This window comes from Cryptomeria japonica, chromosome 6, assembly GCF_030272615.1.
Source record: "Cryptomeria japonica chromosome 6, Sugi_1.0, whole genome shotgun sequence".
NCBI classification, from domain to species: Eukaryota; Viridiplantae; Streptophyta; class Pinopsida; order Cupressales; family Cupressaceae; genus Cryptomeria; species Cryptomeria japonica.
The window spans coordinates 221068430-221088954 of NC_081410.1; the positions used below are offsets into that span (position 1 = coordinate 221068430).

The 20525-nt window shown below is 36.2% G+C and overlaps 1 protein-coding gene across 4 annotated transcripts in view; it reads left to right on the forward strand.

Annotated features, from left to right (window-relative positions):
- LOC131071435 (cell division control protein 48 homolog C) overlaps positions 1–20525 on the forward strand; it is a 352754-nt gene that overhangs the window by 261750 nt on the left and 70479 nt on the right. For all 4 annotated transcript variants that reach the window (XR_009112514.2, XM_058007265.2, XM_058007266.2 and 1 more), the window contains one exon: positions 11926–12003. Coding sequence is in view for 3 of the 4 variants with exons in the window: in XM_058007265.2 (XP_057863248.2) it covers positions 11926–12003 (78 nt within the window). In the remaining variant the exon portion in view is untranslated. The remainder of the gene's footprint in view (positions 1–11925; positions 12004–20525) is intronic.

The following is a 20525-nucleotide window of genomic DNA, read 5'->3' on the forward strand; positions in this document are numbered from 1 at the left end:
TAAGATAGTTCCATCCTCGGCTACGATCGTCCTTGAGTGTGAATCATAGTGTCGGGCACACTCAATCATCAACTCATGACACTTGACTGCGGGAGGGAAACCTGCAACCTTGATGATGCCACTCTCAGTTATCTTCTTTGCAACAGGTGACGGCTTGCCGATGTAGGGCGCTTCCCGAAACTTCTTCACATTGAAGTTTCCTAGGTTGGTGTCTTCGATATTGCTCCACTTGGACACGATCTTGGACTCCAATTCGTCATTCCTCTGATCCTCCTTGATGAGAGCTTGTCGAGTACTAGATCCTCCGGCTTTGGGGGTCGTCATTTGATACCTACACAAAAGCTTAAAGTTAGGGTTTGAGCATAATATCTTCATTATAGGAGATTTGAGACCTTTCAAGGAAATAACTAAATATTAATTTGAAAATAATGATAAATCTAAGAATTATGAATTTTCAAATTAAATTAAAATCAGTTTGTACAAGACTTAGATTTTTCAAAGGATTACTATGGAAAATCAAACTAAATCTTGAATAAAAATTTCAAAAATCTGGTTCTTCATACCTCTTCCTTGAATTTTAGCTATCAACCTTGAAAAATGAATGAAGGGAGATAGGAATTTGCTGGACAAGGACATTTGATCTGAATTTCAGGTCCTCCTTTGGATGAATTATGCTTCAATCAGCCTTCAAAAGAATTTCGCCTTCCACTAGCCTTCAAATACCTTCAAAATTTTGGAAATTTGCCTTCAACTAGCTCAATTTCGCACCTCCAAATCTGCTCTTCAAGTTCGCATGAGAGATAATGAATGAATGATTTGAATTTGTCAAAATACACCTCCCTTATATAGGGCGCTCACCTTGATTTCCTTAAAGGCCGACTTGGCAAATAGGGAATAAAATAAAATAAAACCCCTCTTAAAGGATGGCCGACTTGCTTGTAAAGGCACAATAGTGATTTCTTGAGCGCTCAAACATAATTTTTTATTTTTAATTTAATTCCAAAGCTTAAAGGTGGATTTTTCATGTATTTTAGGCTTAAAAATTAATTAATCAAATTATAAATGCCTTAATTTATGCGAACTTGTTTCAATCTCCTAAATGTGCTGTAATAGGCAAATTTAGTGAAAAATTATGGGCTAGCTTAGGAATGTTAAGGCTTGATCAAGACTTGATGAATTTTTTATTCTCCTTAGGCATTGAAAATGTTCAAAGTGATGGAGGCTTAAATTATTTCAAGGCTTAATTGAATTTTTTATCTAGGCTTGTTCACTTCATGAATCAAAATCTTCACAACCTAGATTTGCAATCTCCCATCCTCTTGCCCTTACAATTTTGCAACTTGCCTTCAACTTAGCTTAAACAAGGTGAATAATAGATGTTTTCAAGGATTTCGCCCTGGACCCTTTGGAAGGGTCAAGAGCGATTTCCCTGACTAGGCCATGAATACCATATTTTCTTCACTTCAAAATCCTCTGGAAGGCAAGCTTACGCTTGTTTTGGCCTAACAAAGTTTTGGATTTCAATTTTTTAGCTCTTCACATGAGTAAATTGGGTGAAAATAGGCATTTCGCTCTGGACCCTTTGGAAGGGTCAGGAGCGATTTTCTCTTTTTAGGTCAAAATTCACCTTTGCTTGATCATTGACCTTTTCCAAGGCAATCTCCAGGGTCTATTCATCTCAACCACTGACTTGGCTCAACAATATTTTGAAGGAAACACTGCATTTTTGGGAATTTCGCTCTGGACCCTTTGGAAGGGTCAGGAGCGAAATTCACTCTTCAAGCCAATTTTCCAATCTCTTTCACTTCAATTCATCAAAATTCCTTCAGTTTGAATCCACTTCTCAACTTGCTAGCATTGGTTTGATCCTCACAAGGCGAAAAAGGTCAATTTTGCTCAACAACCTAGCCAGGGACAGGACCTATCCAGAATTTCACTCTGGACCCTTTGGAAGGGTTAGGTGTGAAATTCTCACTTGAGCTCAAAATTCACATTTTTTTGAAGGTCATAATTTCTTCAAGGCATTCTAAATAGTCTCTTTCACCTTTGTTTAGGCCTGGTTTAACTCAAATCTTGAAGGAAAAGGTGACTTTAGGGTTTTTCACTCTGGACCCTTTGGAAGGGTCAGGAGCGAATTTCTTTGTTTGTAGCTCATTTTTCATCATTCCAACTTCAATCCACCTCACAAGGCTAGGAAATAGTTCCCTTCTTTCACACAATCCAAGTTTGATTTGATTTTGCAAAGCAAAATAGGAGTTTTTAGGATTTTCGCTCTGGACGCTTTGGAAGGGTCAGGAGCAAAAATCTTGTTTTAGGGCTATTTTGCCATCCTTTCAACTTCAAATCTCCTCCAAGGCATAGAACATCTTGTCTCACTCCTCTCCAGGGTATAAAAACCAAAATCTTGTCTTGATTTGCAAGGAAAAAGGGGCATCTTAGAAATTTCGCTCTAGACCCTTTGGAAGGGTCAGGAGCGAAATTTTCATTAGGCTTCAAAATTTGCATTCTTGGCAACCAAAATCCACTCTAAGGCAATCCAAATGCCTTCTCACACCCTTGTCCAAGCTTGGCTTTGCTCAAAATTTGGAAGAAAAGATGATTTTAAGGATTTTCGCTTTGGACCCTTTGGAAGGGTCAGGAGTGAAAATCACTTTTAGGCTCAATTCCTTCATCTTTCATGGTTTATAGCAATTCAAAGTCAGTCTTAGGGGCAACTTCATCTTGATTTTACCTTATCCCACACTTGATCTAGCAAAAACTTGATAGCAAAAAGAGGTTTTGAGAAAATTCGCTCTGGACCCTTTGGAAGGGTCAGGAGCGAAATTCTCATTCCTGACCAAAAATCTTCATTTTTTCAACTTGAAACTTCTTTGCAAGGTAGGATTTCATCTTTCATTGCCCTAGAAACAAGGTTTCATGTCCAAGAAAGGTCAAAAAGTAGGTTTACAAGGAATTTCGCTCTAGACCCTTTGGAAGGGTTAGGAGCAAAATTTCCTTTCCTGGCTAGAATCCTTCATTTTCACAACTTCTAAACATCCCCAAGGATTCCAACATGTTCATTCTTCTTCTCATCATGTCTTGGACACCAAAATTTGGCCAGATAAGGCAAGAAATGTCTCTTAGAGAGATTTTCACTCTGGACCCTTTGGAAGGGTCAGGATGACTTGGGCTAGATCCTTCATTTCTCCCTTTTAAAACGACCTCAAGAGGCAAAGACAAGTTATTTTCCTTCCATCTACGTCATAACAGATCAAAAACTTGACCTTCTTCAATGCAAAAATATGAGTTTTTTAGGAATTTCGCCCTGAACCCTTTGGAAGGGTCAGGAGCGAAATTTCCCTTTTGGTCTAAAATCCTTCTTTCTTATATGCTTTCAAACCTTCAAAGGCAACAAGGATGTCTAACCTTCCTTCCAAGATACCTTGCAAATCAAAACTTAGCCAAACTTAGGAGGAAATGAGCTTTAAGAAGATTTTCGCTCTGGACCCTTTGGAAGGGTCAGGAGCGAAAATCTCATTCTAGGCTAGATTGCTCATTTTTCAAGCTTCAAACCACCTCACAAGGCAAAATTAGATCATTCTCCACATTAGGAACAAGGTTTCTAACCCATTCAAGGCAACAAATAAGGTTTATGATGAATTTCGCTCTGGACCCTTTGGAAGGGTCAGGAGTGAAATTCTCCTTTAGGCCACAATCTTTCTCTTCAAAATCAATCAACTCCATCTCCAGGCAAGAACATATCAATTCGTCCTTAAACATGCCTTAGAAAACAAAACTTAGCCAAAACTGAGAAGAAAATGAGAGCAACAAGGATTTTCGTTCTGGACCCTTTGGAAGGGTCAGGAGTGAAAATCATGTTTTGCGTTTGATCCTTGACCTTTTGAACTCCAATTTTCTTCAAGAGGCAAACATAGACCCTTCCTCATGCATCTCCACCTAAATCCTGATTTTAGCCAAGGAAAAATAAGAGCTTTCAAGAATTTCACTCTGGACCCTTTGGAAGGGTTAGGAGTGAAATTCATCCTCTTGGCTAGTTCCTTACCTTGGTTCATTTCATTTTCATCAAACTTGATCAAATCAACTTCCTTCCTTCACTATCAAGACAATTCTCCATCCAATTTGGTCTAGGCGAGGTCCAACTGGGTTTTCAGGGCCCAAGGGAGGCAAGAAAGGGAGATTTCGCTCTGGACCCTTTGGAAGGGTCAGGAGCAAAAATCTCCTCCTAGACTGGCTTTCATCATTCCAAAGCCTAAAAGCTCTTCTTCAAGGTGAAAAATGTATCAACTTTCTCAATTATGCCTCAAAAGTCAACAATATTGATCATTTCCATCCAAAACTCCTTAATTCATCATCAGTGCATTCATTCATCAATTTCCAAAATCACCACTTTGATCTCCTTTTGATCACTGACTCTGCTCAATCAACTCAGACCTGGAAGCAAACAGGACTCTAACAAGAAAACCATCAAACTAGACCTACCTTGACCTTAGACCTATTCACCCTCTTCTTCAATCTCGCCATCCTGATTCTCCTGAAAGGAAATACTTCATTAAGGCAAACTTAAGGTTCCAGGCAGACAACTAATGACCTCCCAAAACTAGGCTAGAGTCAGCTTGAAAGAAACCCTAAAACGAGCTTTCAGAGATTAGCCCTAATCTAGCCAACCCAGGCAACCACCCACTCACTCAAAACCAAGCAAGCAGAGAGAAAAACTAACTAAGGGAAAGCAAAACCCTAAGAAAAAGAGGGGGTCCCCATTCTGATGGGGCGATGTGTGAAATGGTCACAACACTCACCCATAGAGAAAGTGTTTTGTGAAATAGACATTTCAATCACTGAGCTAGTAAACACCTATGTGCAGAAACATCAGAAGAGTAGTGCATTGTTCACTCCATGGGATGGTGAGCTAATAAAAAAATGGAAGGGTATATGTCTACCAACCAATGGTAACCAGTCTTCAGTAGGTGAATCAAGGAATGATAGAGCACATATAGTTTGATAACCCCCTCAACTCAATTTTGCAAAGGTCAACTTTGATGGATCTTCAAGGGGTAATCTAGGTGAGTCGGGGGTAGGAGTGTGTATTAGAAATCATTTAGGGGAGTTATTGGCTTTCAAATATTCTTCACTACCCCAAGGAACAAACAATCTTGCAGAAGCCTGAGCTCTTCTATACAGGCTATCACTCGCAAAAAAAATGAGGATTCACAGAATACATATTGAAGGTGATTCCACTTTGATCACCAATGCATGCAAAATCAGAAAATCCTCTAATTGGCATATTAGCTATGTTCTTAATCAAATATGGGATATACTAAACTCTTTTGAAACATATGCCATTTCACTTAAATTTAGAGAGGGCAACAAATTGGCGGACAAGTTAGCAAATATAGGGTGTGACCGTGTGGAAGTCAAATCAATTAACAGGAGCATTGATGTCAATTTATTCCCTCACCTTCAGCAAATCCTAAATGATGATAAGGGCAATTAAATAATCATGACAAGGTGATATGAATAATAACCTTTGATTTGAAGTTTAGGTTCATATCAATTATTGTAAAGGCTAATTATTACTCACCTACGAGCACTCCTCTCATAGCTACGACCGCTCGTGTATATTGAAGGCCGAATGCTCCACCATTTTCACATGTACTAATTTGTAGACACCATCGGTGGAGCATCCATCCGAAACCATGCATCTTAGTTGAGGTCACCTCTTCGAAAGGTAGGCCAACAGGATGACGAATCAGAGAGGTGGGTTCTCAGAGAACAAAAGGGTAGTCTCATTCTCGGGCCATCTTGTCTTAAGCAGAGAAAGCTACCCAGGGAAACCTGTGAGCGCTCCTTTCATAGCTACGATCGTTCATGTAGACTGAAGGCCAAATGCTCCACCACTTTCACATGTAGCAATTTGTAGACATGTGGCGGGTTCTTCACACATACGACATCACCCAACTAACAAGATAAATAAGGCTCGGTACTTGGTATCGTATACTCAAAATTGTTGGAAATAGTGAAAGCTAGTGGAAGTTGTATGAAGACAGAATTACTGTGAAGGAAGTGGTTCTCGAGCTAATGAGAAGGTGCAATTCTGGGTAATGAGCAATTACAAAAGAAGGAAAATAGAGGAATTGAGGTGTTAACCGAAGTAACTCACATAGAATTCAAAATTTGCCATACAACGAGAAGCTTCAATAGAGGAATTGTAGGTGCAAGATGGACTACAAGCCACGAAATTACAGAGTCATGATCTCGGTGGCAGATTGGGAGTGCCCATACTCAGGCCACATCACTGATGAAATCCTGGGACAAGTTTTTTACGTTCAAAGTAACCACACAAGTAGAAGGGTGAAAAGGATTATAGGAGAGGAAATCCTATTTCCCGAGGTAAGTAGGCTTATCTTGCCCTCCCAATTAATGTCAATTTTTCTCTCAAACACACTGAACCTTCTACAGTCGTTAGAATTATTGGTGATTATAGCTGAAAGAGTGGCATGCGATGTCTATCTTTCTGCCAACAAGTTAATCTCTGCTGTTCAAAAGTATGATATGTGGGAGGGTGAAGCTGAAATAGGAGGTCTTTTTCCAAGGTATTTACTCCAAAATGGGCATGCATATGTTTCATTATATGATAGCATCAAAAACACCTTGGAAATGCAGAATTTTAGGTTTCTTCAAATGTCACTCGATAGATATCATAGAACCTTTGGTCGTGATTTAGTTGACAACACCAAGAAAAAGGTCAATGCTCTGCTAATGCTGCTAGGCAATGAAAGGACCAGAGAAGCAATTCGGCCTCAACAAGAAGTTGTTCCTAACCTCAATGCTATGCCGAGATTGGGGGACCCCCAATTTGGTCAGGATGATATACAAGACAAAGATATGTTGAATTTTGATCAGATTTGAAGGAGCAGGGAAATTTAAATTTTATCTAACTTTGATCTCAGTTTGATGTTAATTCAACCTATGTAAGGTATGAATTCAATTTGTCAGAATGTATAAACGATCTTCATATATATATATATATATATATATATGCAGTATATTACCGACCTCCTACAGGTTGATGATAATTATGAACTGTTGTGTTCACCAAGTGCTGTAGGTTATCAACTTACTCCACGTTGACAATAATCACAAACTATTATCTATTCCTATATGCCAAGCACTGAGCTATCACGAACTGCGTATTGGTATCACTTGTTCCATCACGGACTGTTTGATGTGTTGATATTACATGTTCTATCACTGCTGTGTTTCTTATCCTTCAAATAAAGATCACTATAATGGTGGATAGTTTCTATAGACCAATTAATGCAATAGATTGATCTTCTTTTCATCTATTGATCTCTTGATGATTACAAACCTTTATATGCTGTTGAATTTCATCGAATTCAAAATTGTATTTGACTGCAATATAGACTGCTGTGCATGACTTCCTACTATTTACGTTCATCCTGTAATTAATCGATCAGTATCTCATACTGATAGAACATATATGGTATTCAATGGATCTGCTGTCTGCAATCTCAATTGCTGTGTGTATACTTATCTGCTATGTGTGCTATATGTTCGGTTTGCTATAGACACCGGCTGCTTAGTATTAACTCCTTGTTGTATCGAGCTGTAGTATATATATTTTCTATCTTATCGATCTAAATGAATGCATACAAATATAAGACCCACGAAGGGGTCACGACTCTTCACCAAGAGTCCGATGCATATAAACCAAATCGATAACTAAACTGATGATAGTTATTGGGATATTTCACTAATCCGATATACAATGGTAATACATAACTAAACCGATATATTCAATAGTTTGATAGATAGAATCAGTTTAGATAAAAACGATAATCAACTATGTGACACAAATAGATAATCAAACTTATCATAATACTTGTCAAATGAATTGACATGGATGATGAAGTATGGTTATGTAAGGAAGTCTGAATAGTTTTGATAAGGTTAATTAATTGATCAAATGTGTAAGGCCGATAGGCCACTTACACATTTGATCTATAGAGTCGGTATTTAGGATTCCGACTGAAGCTACAACTTCAACACTCCCTCTTAGCTAGGGAGGAATCCTTCTCATCGTTACATCACTCCATAGTGATGATTTACCACAATAGCTACATCTCTATGAGGAAGAGAAATATATCACCTCACTGTGATATCAAGTGTTATGGCATGTCCACGGATATCATGTCACATGATATCCATCATAAATCTCTTAATGTAATACCCACCATCATGGCTTGTCCACGGATATCACGTCTCATGATATCCACCATAATGGCATATTCAAGTATATCACTTCATGGCATGTCCACGGACATTACATCACATAATATCCACCATGAATATCTCTTTATGTAACATCCACCATCATGGATTATTCACGGATATCATGTCTCATGATATCCACCAGTATGGTATATCCATAGATATTACTTCTAGAGATATCAACCATCATGACATATCCATAGATATCACGTCTAATGATATCCATTATAATAGTGTGATCAATCAATATTGTGGGATCGTCACCTTACAATAATGATCAGATATACAAGTGGCTATCTGTAACATGTTCAAACTGATCATAACAATAAACAAACACAGCTCCAAAAATTAATGACTTGATTGATATTAAAAGCCCCCAAGATGGAATTGTCAAGTTTGGAAAGAGGCATGACTTCTGAGTTAGTTCAATATGGTTGAATGAGAAGTATGGACCAAGTTAAATTTATTGCAACTATTATAAATCTGTATGGTCCCTTCATTTTAGTGTTGTGGCCTCTTCAAAAGATGATATAATTAAATATTTTTGTACTATATGTTCTGCAATAAATTTTGCATCTGTTCAAGTCATTTTTTCACAATTCAACACCCAGAAAGGGGAACAATTGCTGCAATGCTGAAAATTATTAGCCAAAACAAAATTTCTGATCACTCCCTTGGCTGGAAATGCCTTCCTAAAAATCACCAACTTAGTAAAATACCAAGTTTTGCTCAAAATCTTTCTCCACTCCACTTGCAGGTGTTCAAATGGACTCATAAGATGACTTTGAAAAGAGATAACAGTAGCATTGCTCTTCAAAAACGCCAAGGCATGGCACCATAGGAGTAAGCTCAAGAAAGTTGACATGAACTTTCTCATTTTCAACGCCTTGCACTCCCACATAATAACTGTCATTGAAATTTAAGTTGCTGTCCCAAACATAAGTGCAAGTTGAATATAAACAATAACAATTATTTGGTGCCCAAAAACCCATCCAACACTGAAACTGGTTAGTTAAACCTGTCATTCCTTCCATTTGAGGCCATAGACTAACCCTATCTAGGAGCTGAAGGGATTGAAAATGCTTAAATCTACAACCGTTCAAGTCTGATTTTTACAATTCAACACCTAGAAGAACAACAATTGCTGCAATGCTGAAAATTATTAGCCAAAATAAAATTCTCTAATCACTCCCTTGGCCAGAAACGCCTTCCAAGTTTTGCTCAAAATCTCTCTCGAGTCCACTTGCAGGTGTTCAAATGGACTCATAAGATGACTATAAAAAGTGATAACAGTATCATTATCATTGCTTTTTGGTTCCATAACTTCCCAAGGTATGCTTCTTCGATTATCTTTAGTCACTTAGAACCCATGAAAATGATCTTGTGCATAGATACTTACCCAAAAGTAACTCCACCATGTTGATGCTGCGCTACACTTATCTTCATGTGGACTCCATCAAGAGTGCATTTGATGATGCTTATAGCTTCAACACTAATGGTTTCCATCCAATTGAATTCTAACGCACAATAGTTCTCAGTTCTCACCTCCTTGTGGTAAACCCACAAGGTCAACCATCATACCATGATGACCCAAATCACTATGGTTCACTGCAGGAAGCAAACCAACAATGATCCTGGGTGACCCAATAGGAAAATCAAATGGTTCCATTATATGTTTGGACATCATACTTGGATCCCATATCTCACTTGTGTTGACCAAACCAAGAGGTGCCTCATCATCCAACACAAAGAGTGGATTATCAAAAGAAGACTCAAAATCCATCTCAAACAATGGATTATCAACCAATTGAATACTATCATTGTGCTCATGCTCAACCCAATCCTCCTGCTGGTCCAAACTTCCATTTTCTGATCTCTTGGTGCAATATAATAGATTAAACTCCTCTTGAGTGCTATCAAACTATTCAATCGGTTGCCCAATCTCTTTTGTGCTTTCCTCATTTTCTTGCTCTTTGAATTTTGTGTTATCAGCAAGTTCTTTTTCAGCCTTAAGAAACACTATCTGAGTGTTTTTCAAAGAATTTTTAGTTGTTTTAAACCCATAGGTGAGCTCTTCAACCTTTGCCCTTGTTTCTTTAGACATAGATAAATCCTGATCTGCATGCTTGGTAGCTACATCTCTATCATATATTGTTGTAATTTTTTAGCTCTTGGGGCTTTTGGGTTTTATATTTCTTTGAAAACTTACATTTTGTTTCTGTATTTATTTTGATTCATTTCTTTTATGGGTAATACTTTTGGAAACCCATTACTTGTGGTATTTTTCGTTGGCTGTACTTAAAGAGTCGTATGCTGCATTCAGCCATTTGTGGACATTAATATAGCTCCTGTGGTATCTTTGTTTGTTGTTACTTGTGTAGCAGAAGGAACAGATATTGCGAGCTATACTTGAAATGGTTTAAAAGATGATTCTATACAACAAAAAAAATGTAGCTATACAAAGCATCAAGTTGGTTGTTTTTGTGGATAATTGAAGACATTCTTTATAAGGTGTAGGAAGCATAGTATTCCATATTCCATTTTGGGACACATATATCTATATAATTAGGATTCATTTAGTTGCAATTACTAATTTTGTGACTAACACGTTATCTACCATTAAGTTTTGACTTTCAAATATCGATGACCTATGAGGGAACTCATAGTTGAAGTCATTTTTGATAGCTCACATTCTTTTGTATCCTTCATAAGAAACTTTATCTGCTAATCAATCAGATGATTTCAGCATTTCATATAAATTAATATAGCTTCTTTTGTATAATGTTCAGTTGGTGCTTATGTAGCAAGAGGAACAATTATCATAAACTTATGTCTTTTACCTAACATGTCTCATTTTTTCTTTAACTTGAAATGTTTTCAGTTAGAATTCTTTACCAAATAAAATGTAGTTATACAATCGTAGATGGCCTTTATGAGGTAGGGCAAGAATAGGGTTCTTGAGGAAGAATTTTGATAGGAGGACTCATTAATTGTAGTAACTACATTTGTAACTGGCATGTTATATAATGTTAGCTTCAAAATGTCGATAACCTGTGAGGGAATTCATCATCAATTTCTTTTCTTGATAGCTTAAATTCTTTTGTTTCCTTTATGGGTCCTTCCTTTGTGTTACTTAAATCAACGCAATGTCTGTTACCAAGTGGATAGAGCATCACTAAAGTGCCCAAGTTCTTGATCATGTATTCAGTGTAATAATTTTATTGTAGTCGTTACTCTACAGTTATCTGTCTTTGGTAATTAACATTTTGTGGATAAACAAATCAAATTCCTGCATTGTCTGAAGCTCTGCTTATGTTTTCCAAAATTGCTTTACAATTTTTTTTTGACTTAACTAATATATTAGGTTGAAGCTGACATGAAATGTACGTGTAACATTAAAAGAATTCAGAGTTTCTTTTAAAAGCTCTCTCTTCATTATCTTATGGCCTGTGGCAAATGGATATTTTGAGTAGGATTTTCATGTGACTAGTATGGAGACATTCTATCATTAAATTTTGAGATTTGGATGCTTGTATGCATCCTTCAATTCTGTTCATAGTTTTATGGCTTATTTCATATTCTGCTATTCATGGTAAGTGAAAATATAGTATGTCACTAATTTAATGTCTTTTGCAGGTTGATGCTTTAGCTGCAGCTCGTGACAAGGAAATGCATGAGGCGACCCGAAGGATGTTATCAATACTTCTGCGCCAGGTACAGTAATGATAAAACATTTCTCTTATATTAGAATTGTGCTTATTTTCTTGGCATAAGTTACTTTTACTCATATGCTTTCTTTTCCAATAGAGTACTCACTTAAATGCTATGAATTCTGTCAACCCAAGGGTCAGGACATTTATTGCCTTTATTCATGTATATAATGACACGACCAAGCTATGCTTTGGATCATTATTATCATTATATGCAGTGGTACTTATAAAAAAGTAAAAGTCAAATATCATCATTACTATCATTATTATCATTGGCAGTAGTATTATCATTATTATTGTAGTATTACTATTAACTATTATCATTGGCAATGTAGTATCATTATTATTATTGCCACTTGTGTACCTACCACTGCATTATCATTAGTATTATCAGTAGTGGCAATAGTATTATCATTGTTATATCTTTATTCCAGGTTCTTATGGTATTGGCAGTGGTACATTCCTTATGTAGCCTACAAATATGATTCAAGCACATTTTTAATTGCAAGTAATGTGGATCAAAAGGTACTAGGAAGAATGTTGGTGTCATTGCTTTAGTTGGCAAGGGAGGGTGCGCATGCTGATTGCCAAAATATTCGGCTTCATTCCTACATTTCATTCTGGCTCAAGAGCTGGACTCATTTCACTTTAAGTTGACAATCACTGTAGTGCATTTCTCTTCTACAAGGTGAATTAAAATTTCAACAGATTCTATACATTCCTAAATGCAAATGTGTAATTTAGTTCACCAGTAGATGCCAAATGAACTGTTCTTCCCTGTATTTAGGACATATAATAAATAAAAAATATTTTCTAAATCTTTCAAATCCTTTAACTATTATCAGCAAGGAAGTCAGATGGATGTGTTGATTGGAGTCTTGGATAAGTGAACCCTATTATGGTCATAGACATCAAGGGATGCCTGTTTTAAAATAGTTTTGGTGCTGGGTCGTATTGTAAGCTCCAAATGAGGACATGAGCACCTAAAATGGTCTCTTTGTTATTACTGTTTTTCATACCACAAAGGGGAGTATATTGTGGTTAAGCTGGCACTGTGAGGAAATTGGCATCCATAACCCATTGCTTGAAAAATGCACTTATCATTTAGTTGATTGCGTGCAGCGGCAAGAGAAGTGTAATGTTATAAAGTGAAAGGGTTTGCCGCCTTTGTGTCAAGAGATTGACTCCAAGGAGCATTTATTTTTTCGATTTCTATTCTACTATGAAATCCATGGGAGATACTAGTGTCTATGCAAACTCTTGGGTCTCTTTGTTGTTAGTGCTCTTCATAACATAAATGGTAGTATATGGTGACTAAGCTGGAATTGTGAGGAAACAGGCATTCATAGCCCAGTGCTTAAAAGATGAATTGCTCATTTCGTCAACTGCATGCAGCAGCAAGAAAAGTGAAACATTATAGACTGAAAGGGTGTTCTACCTTAGTGTCAAAGATTGAGTCTAAGGAGGATTTTATATTTTGATGTCCAGTTTACAATGAAATCCATGGGAGATACCATTGTCTATCGAAAGATTTTGGTGGTTATCTAGCCACTTTCTTCTGCTGCCTTGATGCAAGATGGTTGGTCTTTTTTCTTCCCAAGTTCGTCACTTTCAAGCATAGATATCTTTGTGGTGGTCCTAGATGTACCATATTGATTATTCCTTTCAACTCATCATATGTTTTAGAGGCATTTAGACATCTTGGATACTATTGGTTCACATATAGAAGGAGATAGATTGGTGAACCGTGAGACATTGCTTATCCTTGCAATCTATTGAGACTAAGTTTCCTCAGTACCCTAGCTTTGTATTCCACTGGTTGTGTCTCAATCTCTTCTCAACATTGAAGACCCTCTAACACCCATCTTTCATCACATACATTTTGGGGATAGGCTTGCATTACCAATTTCTTCTCTAATGTAATGTCTGCATTTTAGGGTTGTCTTACAGTGTGTAATGCTCCCATTTTCAGATTCTCTTGCTTTGCAGTTGGCACTAACTTTCTGGGTTTTTATCAACTTGTTTAGAGGAGTAATTTATGTTACCAATGAACTGTCCCCTTTTTTTGTAAAAACCCCAGTTCTTGCCCTAAATCACCATTTCTATGTAAAACTACAAATGGAGCAAGATGCCTACCTGATTGAGATCCTGCAATAGGTTAGGAAACCATTGAAGTGTATCTAAACGATAATTTAAATCTTCTAAAAAGGATAATTAAACAAAAATTCTTTATACCTAGGGTTAGATACATTAACTTAATCATAGTTATGTCTAATTCCTTATTGGAACTCAACCATAAGAGAGTGGGAGTAAGGAGGAATGATAAGGTGTCCAAGAGATCCTCTACCCTAGGCCCAAGAACGGAGTGAAAGCCAGAGCCCCCTTGGCCTCATGGGACCATAGTCTACCTAGTGAGGTATCCTATCATCGTTCTCCTTCATCACTTCCATCCTTATCCTTGTTCTTGTGATTGGATTTCCCCTTTAAGTCTATTTCTCCCAAATTAAACATGTCTTGTGGGGTTAGGCTGAGAATGTAACTGTGTTCCTTAACTCCTACATGTAAGGGCTCTCAAAGTCCTAGACGCCACTTTGGTCGTGCTATAACGGCCTTCTTATGAGCCCCTCATCACCCCTTCATTACATCTCATACCCTTCCTTACAAGAATTTATTTCTAAACATACCTAATTATTCTCTTAAGTTGTGTATTACATATTCACAATGAGTAAAGAATACCATGAATATATCACGCATGTTTATGTCTAGTTAATATAGTTATAAGTTTCTAAGACAACTGAGTCATTAACTGACATTGTTAATTCTAGTTGTTGTTATTCTTAACTCCTGTGGATCTAATGATTAATTTCAGAATAATCATGCTTAAAGCATAGCCTAAATCTTACAAGTAATTCGGACTTCTTTCCTTTCTCTTGATTGGAACTGTTGCTGTCCTAACCACCGCTGTTGCTGTCCTAACCACTGCTGTTGCTGACTGAATTTAATCTCCTACTGTCTTTGATGGATAATGGAATCTGCTTGCCTCTTTATTGTTTCTGATTTTCTCCCTTATCTGAATTAATTAGCTATCTCTGTCCTTAATTACTGTCTTTGCTTAATTACATTCACTGATGTCTTATTTGATAATAAGATCACTCCTCAATAACAATTACATATGCCTTGATTGCTGTCTTTCTGAAGTTGTGATTTTCAATTAATTTTTGATCCTTGGTCCTCCTCTCTATCACCCCCGTCCTCCTTTCTTATATCTTTCAGTGTGAGGGAGAGGTCACACCTCTTCATCATGTATGCCCTTTGGCAAGAGACATACCCTTTTCACCATTAGCACCCTTTAAAGGAGTGCAACTCTTCATTATATCTGCCCTTTGAAAGGGACACAACCTTTCATGATCATATCTGCACTTCTGATTCCCAAATTATCCCCCTCTCAAACGAGGTTCTCTTCTCCCTTTTATATCTCATGTTTGAGGGAGTCACAACTTTTCATTCCATGTCTTTTGAACATTCATTAACTTAATTAAATTTTAATTATATTTAATTATATTCTTTTATATTTTAATTTTAATTTTATTTTTATTCTTTTGAATTTTAATTTTATTATTATTATTTACCATTAAATTCTATTTCAAAGTGGGGACATTATAGTTATTTCCGGCTTTTGGTGTGCTCTCCAAGAATCTTGGAGAGGCCATCTATTTTTAGAAAGACACCCAATTGGCCTCATTTATCAGTCTTCATCATCAGGATCACTTCAGTGTGATCATTTTTCGATTTCGATGCTTTCTAGCACTTTTTACAAAATTGGTGCATTAGTAGTTTATTTCATAGTTTGTAAACTTTGCGAGTGCTCTCTGAGTTGCCGAGTACTCTATTTTTTTTGTTGGGCGTGTTTTCACAAGTTTAACTCGTGTTTTTATAGCTGCAAGAAAACATGGGCCAAAATATTGACCCAGGCAAAATGTATTTTGCACATGTTTTTGCTATAAAACCATGCATTTTATCTTTCAAGATACCAATTTTTAATTTAATACATTTTGTAATAGAATTTCACAAAAAAATATTTCTTTAAGAGATTTTAATTTTAAGTACTTTCTAAGTTGCTGAGTTGAAAATTTTGGGCTTGCCGAGTACTCTTATGGTTTATTTTATTTATTTTTGCTAAGGAGGCTTAATTTATATATAAATATTTTACAAGTACCTTAGTGCTATGGCTTGTTGGAACCAGGACGAAATTTTCTAAATCATGGATGCATTAAATGGTGACCGTGTTGTGAAATTTTCACTATTTTAATTAAAAAGTCATTTTTTGAGCTAAATGGAATATAAAATTAAAAAGGTGAATTTTTAAATTGGACTTTGGTTTGTGCGCCTAAATGAAGGAAAAATGAAATGTTTTAATGTCAATTAAAGTCAAATTTTTATCTTGGGCATGGTGTTTGGGAGACAAGGACTTAATAAAATATTATTTTAATTCTCCACTTTGCCGTTGGATTTTGGAAAGTATAAAATTGATATTTGGAGCTCATTTTGGTTATGCTTGCATGAACTTTCTTGGGAGAAGGAAAATTGTGGTTTTTGCAGAAGCTCTTGGAAGATGAAAAACTTCCTTGGGAACATATTCTTTGAGGGTGAGAGATCTCTCCAGGGTGATATGCTGATATGCTGTTAGTCTTGCTCAAAGGAAAAGCTTGGTATTCAATGCTAGTGATTTTGTGAAGATTTGGGTTTTGGTTTGGTGGAAAAGATGAAGATATATATGGTTTTCTAGATCAGACAATTGCATTTTGTGGTTTTCTTTTTGGGGTTTGGTCTCTTTTGCAGGTTCTTCCTTAATTAGTTGCCCATTCTTTTTCTTCATGCTTGGCGTCCCAAAGATGATTATGGAGTCAAAGGGTTTAAGGATTTGATTTTGGGTATTGTTCTATCTTTATTTTGAAGATTTGGGCACTCTCTTTGTAGCAGTTGTGAGGATTTTGAAGTGATTTTATGATTTAGTAGAGCAAATCACCCTACTTTATGTTAGCGTTCAACTAGGAAATGTTTGAAATTGCCTCAATGCAGATTTTGGGCCATGTTTGGGTTATGTTGTGTATGTTTTAAGGTGCTAGGCCTGCAATCCTCTTAAATGATGAAATGAAGGCTTAACTAGTCAGTTGGAAGGTCAAAAGAAGAGTTTTGTACCCATCAGCCCTGCCAAAGGGGCACATTTCAGCTTCAGCAAATTGTGAACATAGATTTTTCTGCCAGTTGGAAGTATTGTAGTCATTACCTGAGCAATGAAGGAGGTTTTGAGTTAATTCTGGAAGCACTTTATATAGAGAAAGGCATTGAGACTAACCCAGGAGTGACAAATCATCTTAGAGGATAGTGCAAAAAGCTACAGCAGAACCTTATTGCTATTGTACAGGTGTTTGAAGTCGGTCCCAGTGGTGTTATATGCTGCAAAATTCCTTTCTGAGCACTCTAGTGGTGTTAATTTCAATCGGGAAGGGACATATTAGTGTTTTTCAAGTACCAAGTGAGAATCATTGCTGCTGTTTGTGAACTGATCATAACAGAGGCTATTTCCAGATCTGCAATATTCAAATAGGCTATCTATTGAGGTACTTTTTGAAGAGCACATGGTTATAATGAGAGAGGTCGGGGGGGGTGAATCAGTATACAATGAATTTTACGAACCTAAACTTTATTAATTATATTAGCACATTATTCACTATCCTTCAACAATCATGCACATAGAAAAAACACAATAACATACTGTTTTACGTGGAAACCCAAATGGGAGAAAATCACGGCAAATTATTGCTTTTATACAATTGTTCTTTACAATGTTTGTAAGCACCAACCCCTAAGTTTGTTTGTGAGCACCAACCCACTGGAAGCACTGACTCCCACTTCTGAATTTGTAGGCAACTCCCACAACTGAGCACCAACTCCCACAACTGAGCACCAACTCAGCAAGCGACACCAATGTCTTATTTAATAGGCACCAACCTACAAATTCTTCAATGGATGATAGATACTATTTCTCTCCACAAATCTGATTATATTTCCTTCTCCAATCTACTATTATTATGAGTCAATGAACAAGTCACAGAATTGAATACAATCTCCTCATAAAACTCCTATAAATCTGCCATACTATTTCTCACAACCTTTACTTAAATATACTTCATGATGCTGCTCCAAAGTCTGATTTATCTCTGCATGAAATCCTTCTTCACAAGTCTGATAATATATTCATAATGATGCTCAGAGTCTAAATAAATCTGCTAAATCTGATTATAAACCTGCCATGAAGTGTTCAAACTTCATATATATCTGATATAAGTTTCTCTATATTGTCTTTGTTTTATTTTCTTTTATTGCCTTTATCATTCAACTCTTACATCTTTTTTTGAAGACACACTCTTCTCAAGACCTTACTCCCTTTTATATTTTAAATGACCTCATGAAAGGATACAATACTTCAATGTAGATGCAACCATTTGAATGATTGTCTTTTAATAACAAATTATAATATATCTCTCACATACTTTTATTCATAATTTCATACACACCACTTAAATATGTTCTTTCATTTCAATTACTCCACTCATCTCATTCATTACTCTCCACTACTTCCTCCTTTATATATTCCTATCTCCAAATAAAATGATGCATCTGTTTGAATAGAGACCTCTTTCCATAGACACGTAACCTTTGTCATGAAATGATTATTGCCTTAACTAATGTTTATCGAGGCTTTTATTGAGTTCCTTGCTAACAATATAACTTTTCAATTCTTTCATATATGAATTATTATGTTTAATTATAAACCTGGGAGCTACATATTATAACTTTAGTCGCAGTCCATGATCAAACAAATCTGAACATATCTGAGATCGCTGCTTAACATTTGATAAAACAAACCACCACTTCTAATTGCTGTTTGCTTTTTGTTTATTACTTAGCTTCTACTGCTGGGTATGACTTACATACAACATAGTCATAAGAAGTTCGCTGCTCTCTTTATTCACGTATCATTGCTGCCTACATAATACAGTATCGCTGCTTACTGAATCATCGTTTTATTAATTGAATTGTCTTCTTTTATTTGCTGTTACTTAAAGCAACGCTGTCTTTGACTTGTCCTTTAAACTGTTGTCAAGCATACCAATACAGATCAATCTCTGCATCTTAAGAGTAATGAGTTATATGATCGCTGCATCGACATGATCTCTGCTCTAGAAATACCACAATACCATAGTAGTATCCTGAAACCAATACCACAATGGTAAATCCGATACAATATTCAGTTTGATAGAAGATTGTATGCTTGCCAAGTATTCCCGATTCTGATACACTGATTTCCACGCAAGTCACCATCCGTGAAAATATCCAATTTTTTTTCTTTGCTGCTGCGGTAATAATATCAGTGATATTAATTCTCCCAAATTATGAATCTCATATCTATGTGATGCTGCTTTTACTTCCTCAAACTTGATATAATAAGGAGTGCCTCATATAATTGCTTGCAGAAACTGAACGTACGACTTGAATCGAGACTTACACGACATAAGTTTGAAGCCAGTGGACTACACAATATCTTCACATTATTAAATAAAATATACATTGCTCAACAATGAGTATATAATCTCCCGAACATGCCAAATGCATTTACAATGTTGAAAACTCTGGCTGACAGTATTCATAAGAAACTCTAAATAAAAGTATTTACTTTTCTCTGGCTCCCAAATCTCTACAATCTCCATTATTAGTCCAAATTAAGAATCTGGATGATTCTTCCTCCTTCACCCTTCTTTTGATCATTCAATTGCTATTATATGACTTTTCAACAAATACTGAAGTCGTATCTTATAACTGTTTGACTCTTAACAAATACTTCTTGTCTTATTATTTATTGCTGCAAAAACTCGCCTTTGATATATATCGCCTTTAATACTCCCCTTGTTTGTTGTGATCACTACAAATAGTTACTGTCATTTGAGTCAGCTCTGGAATAACTACAGATGGCTTCAATCGCACCTCTACATTGACTTAATGATTCACACCTTTATCATTAACAATCTAAGTGGGATAGCTTTATGCATCAATCTGCCACGTTTCATTCTTTGATGTACATAATATGTTATCGCTGCTCCTTAATGAGTATATCTATCCATGATTTAAGTCCTTAGGCCTTTGTCCTTTATTGTCAATGTTTATGACAATATCTTAATCCATATATAAATGACAACTTCCACATTTAGGGATAACTTTCAAACATCTACATATGCCTTTGACATCAATGATAACATTTCAAACAATGATAGCTTCCACATATATATTATTGACATCAATGACAACATTTCCAACACTTTTTGGTGTTTGTACCTATTTGAATTGTATCAAGTCGTTTCCAACACTTGTTGAAGCTTCTTTCTTCCCACATCTTGACTTGAACAATTTTCAACTCTTGTAATTCCTTAGCTCCTGAAGTGGATCTCAAAATCCTTTGATGTCTTT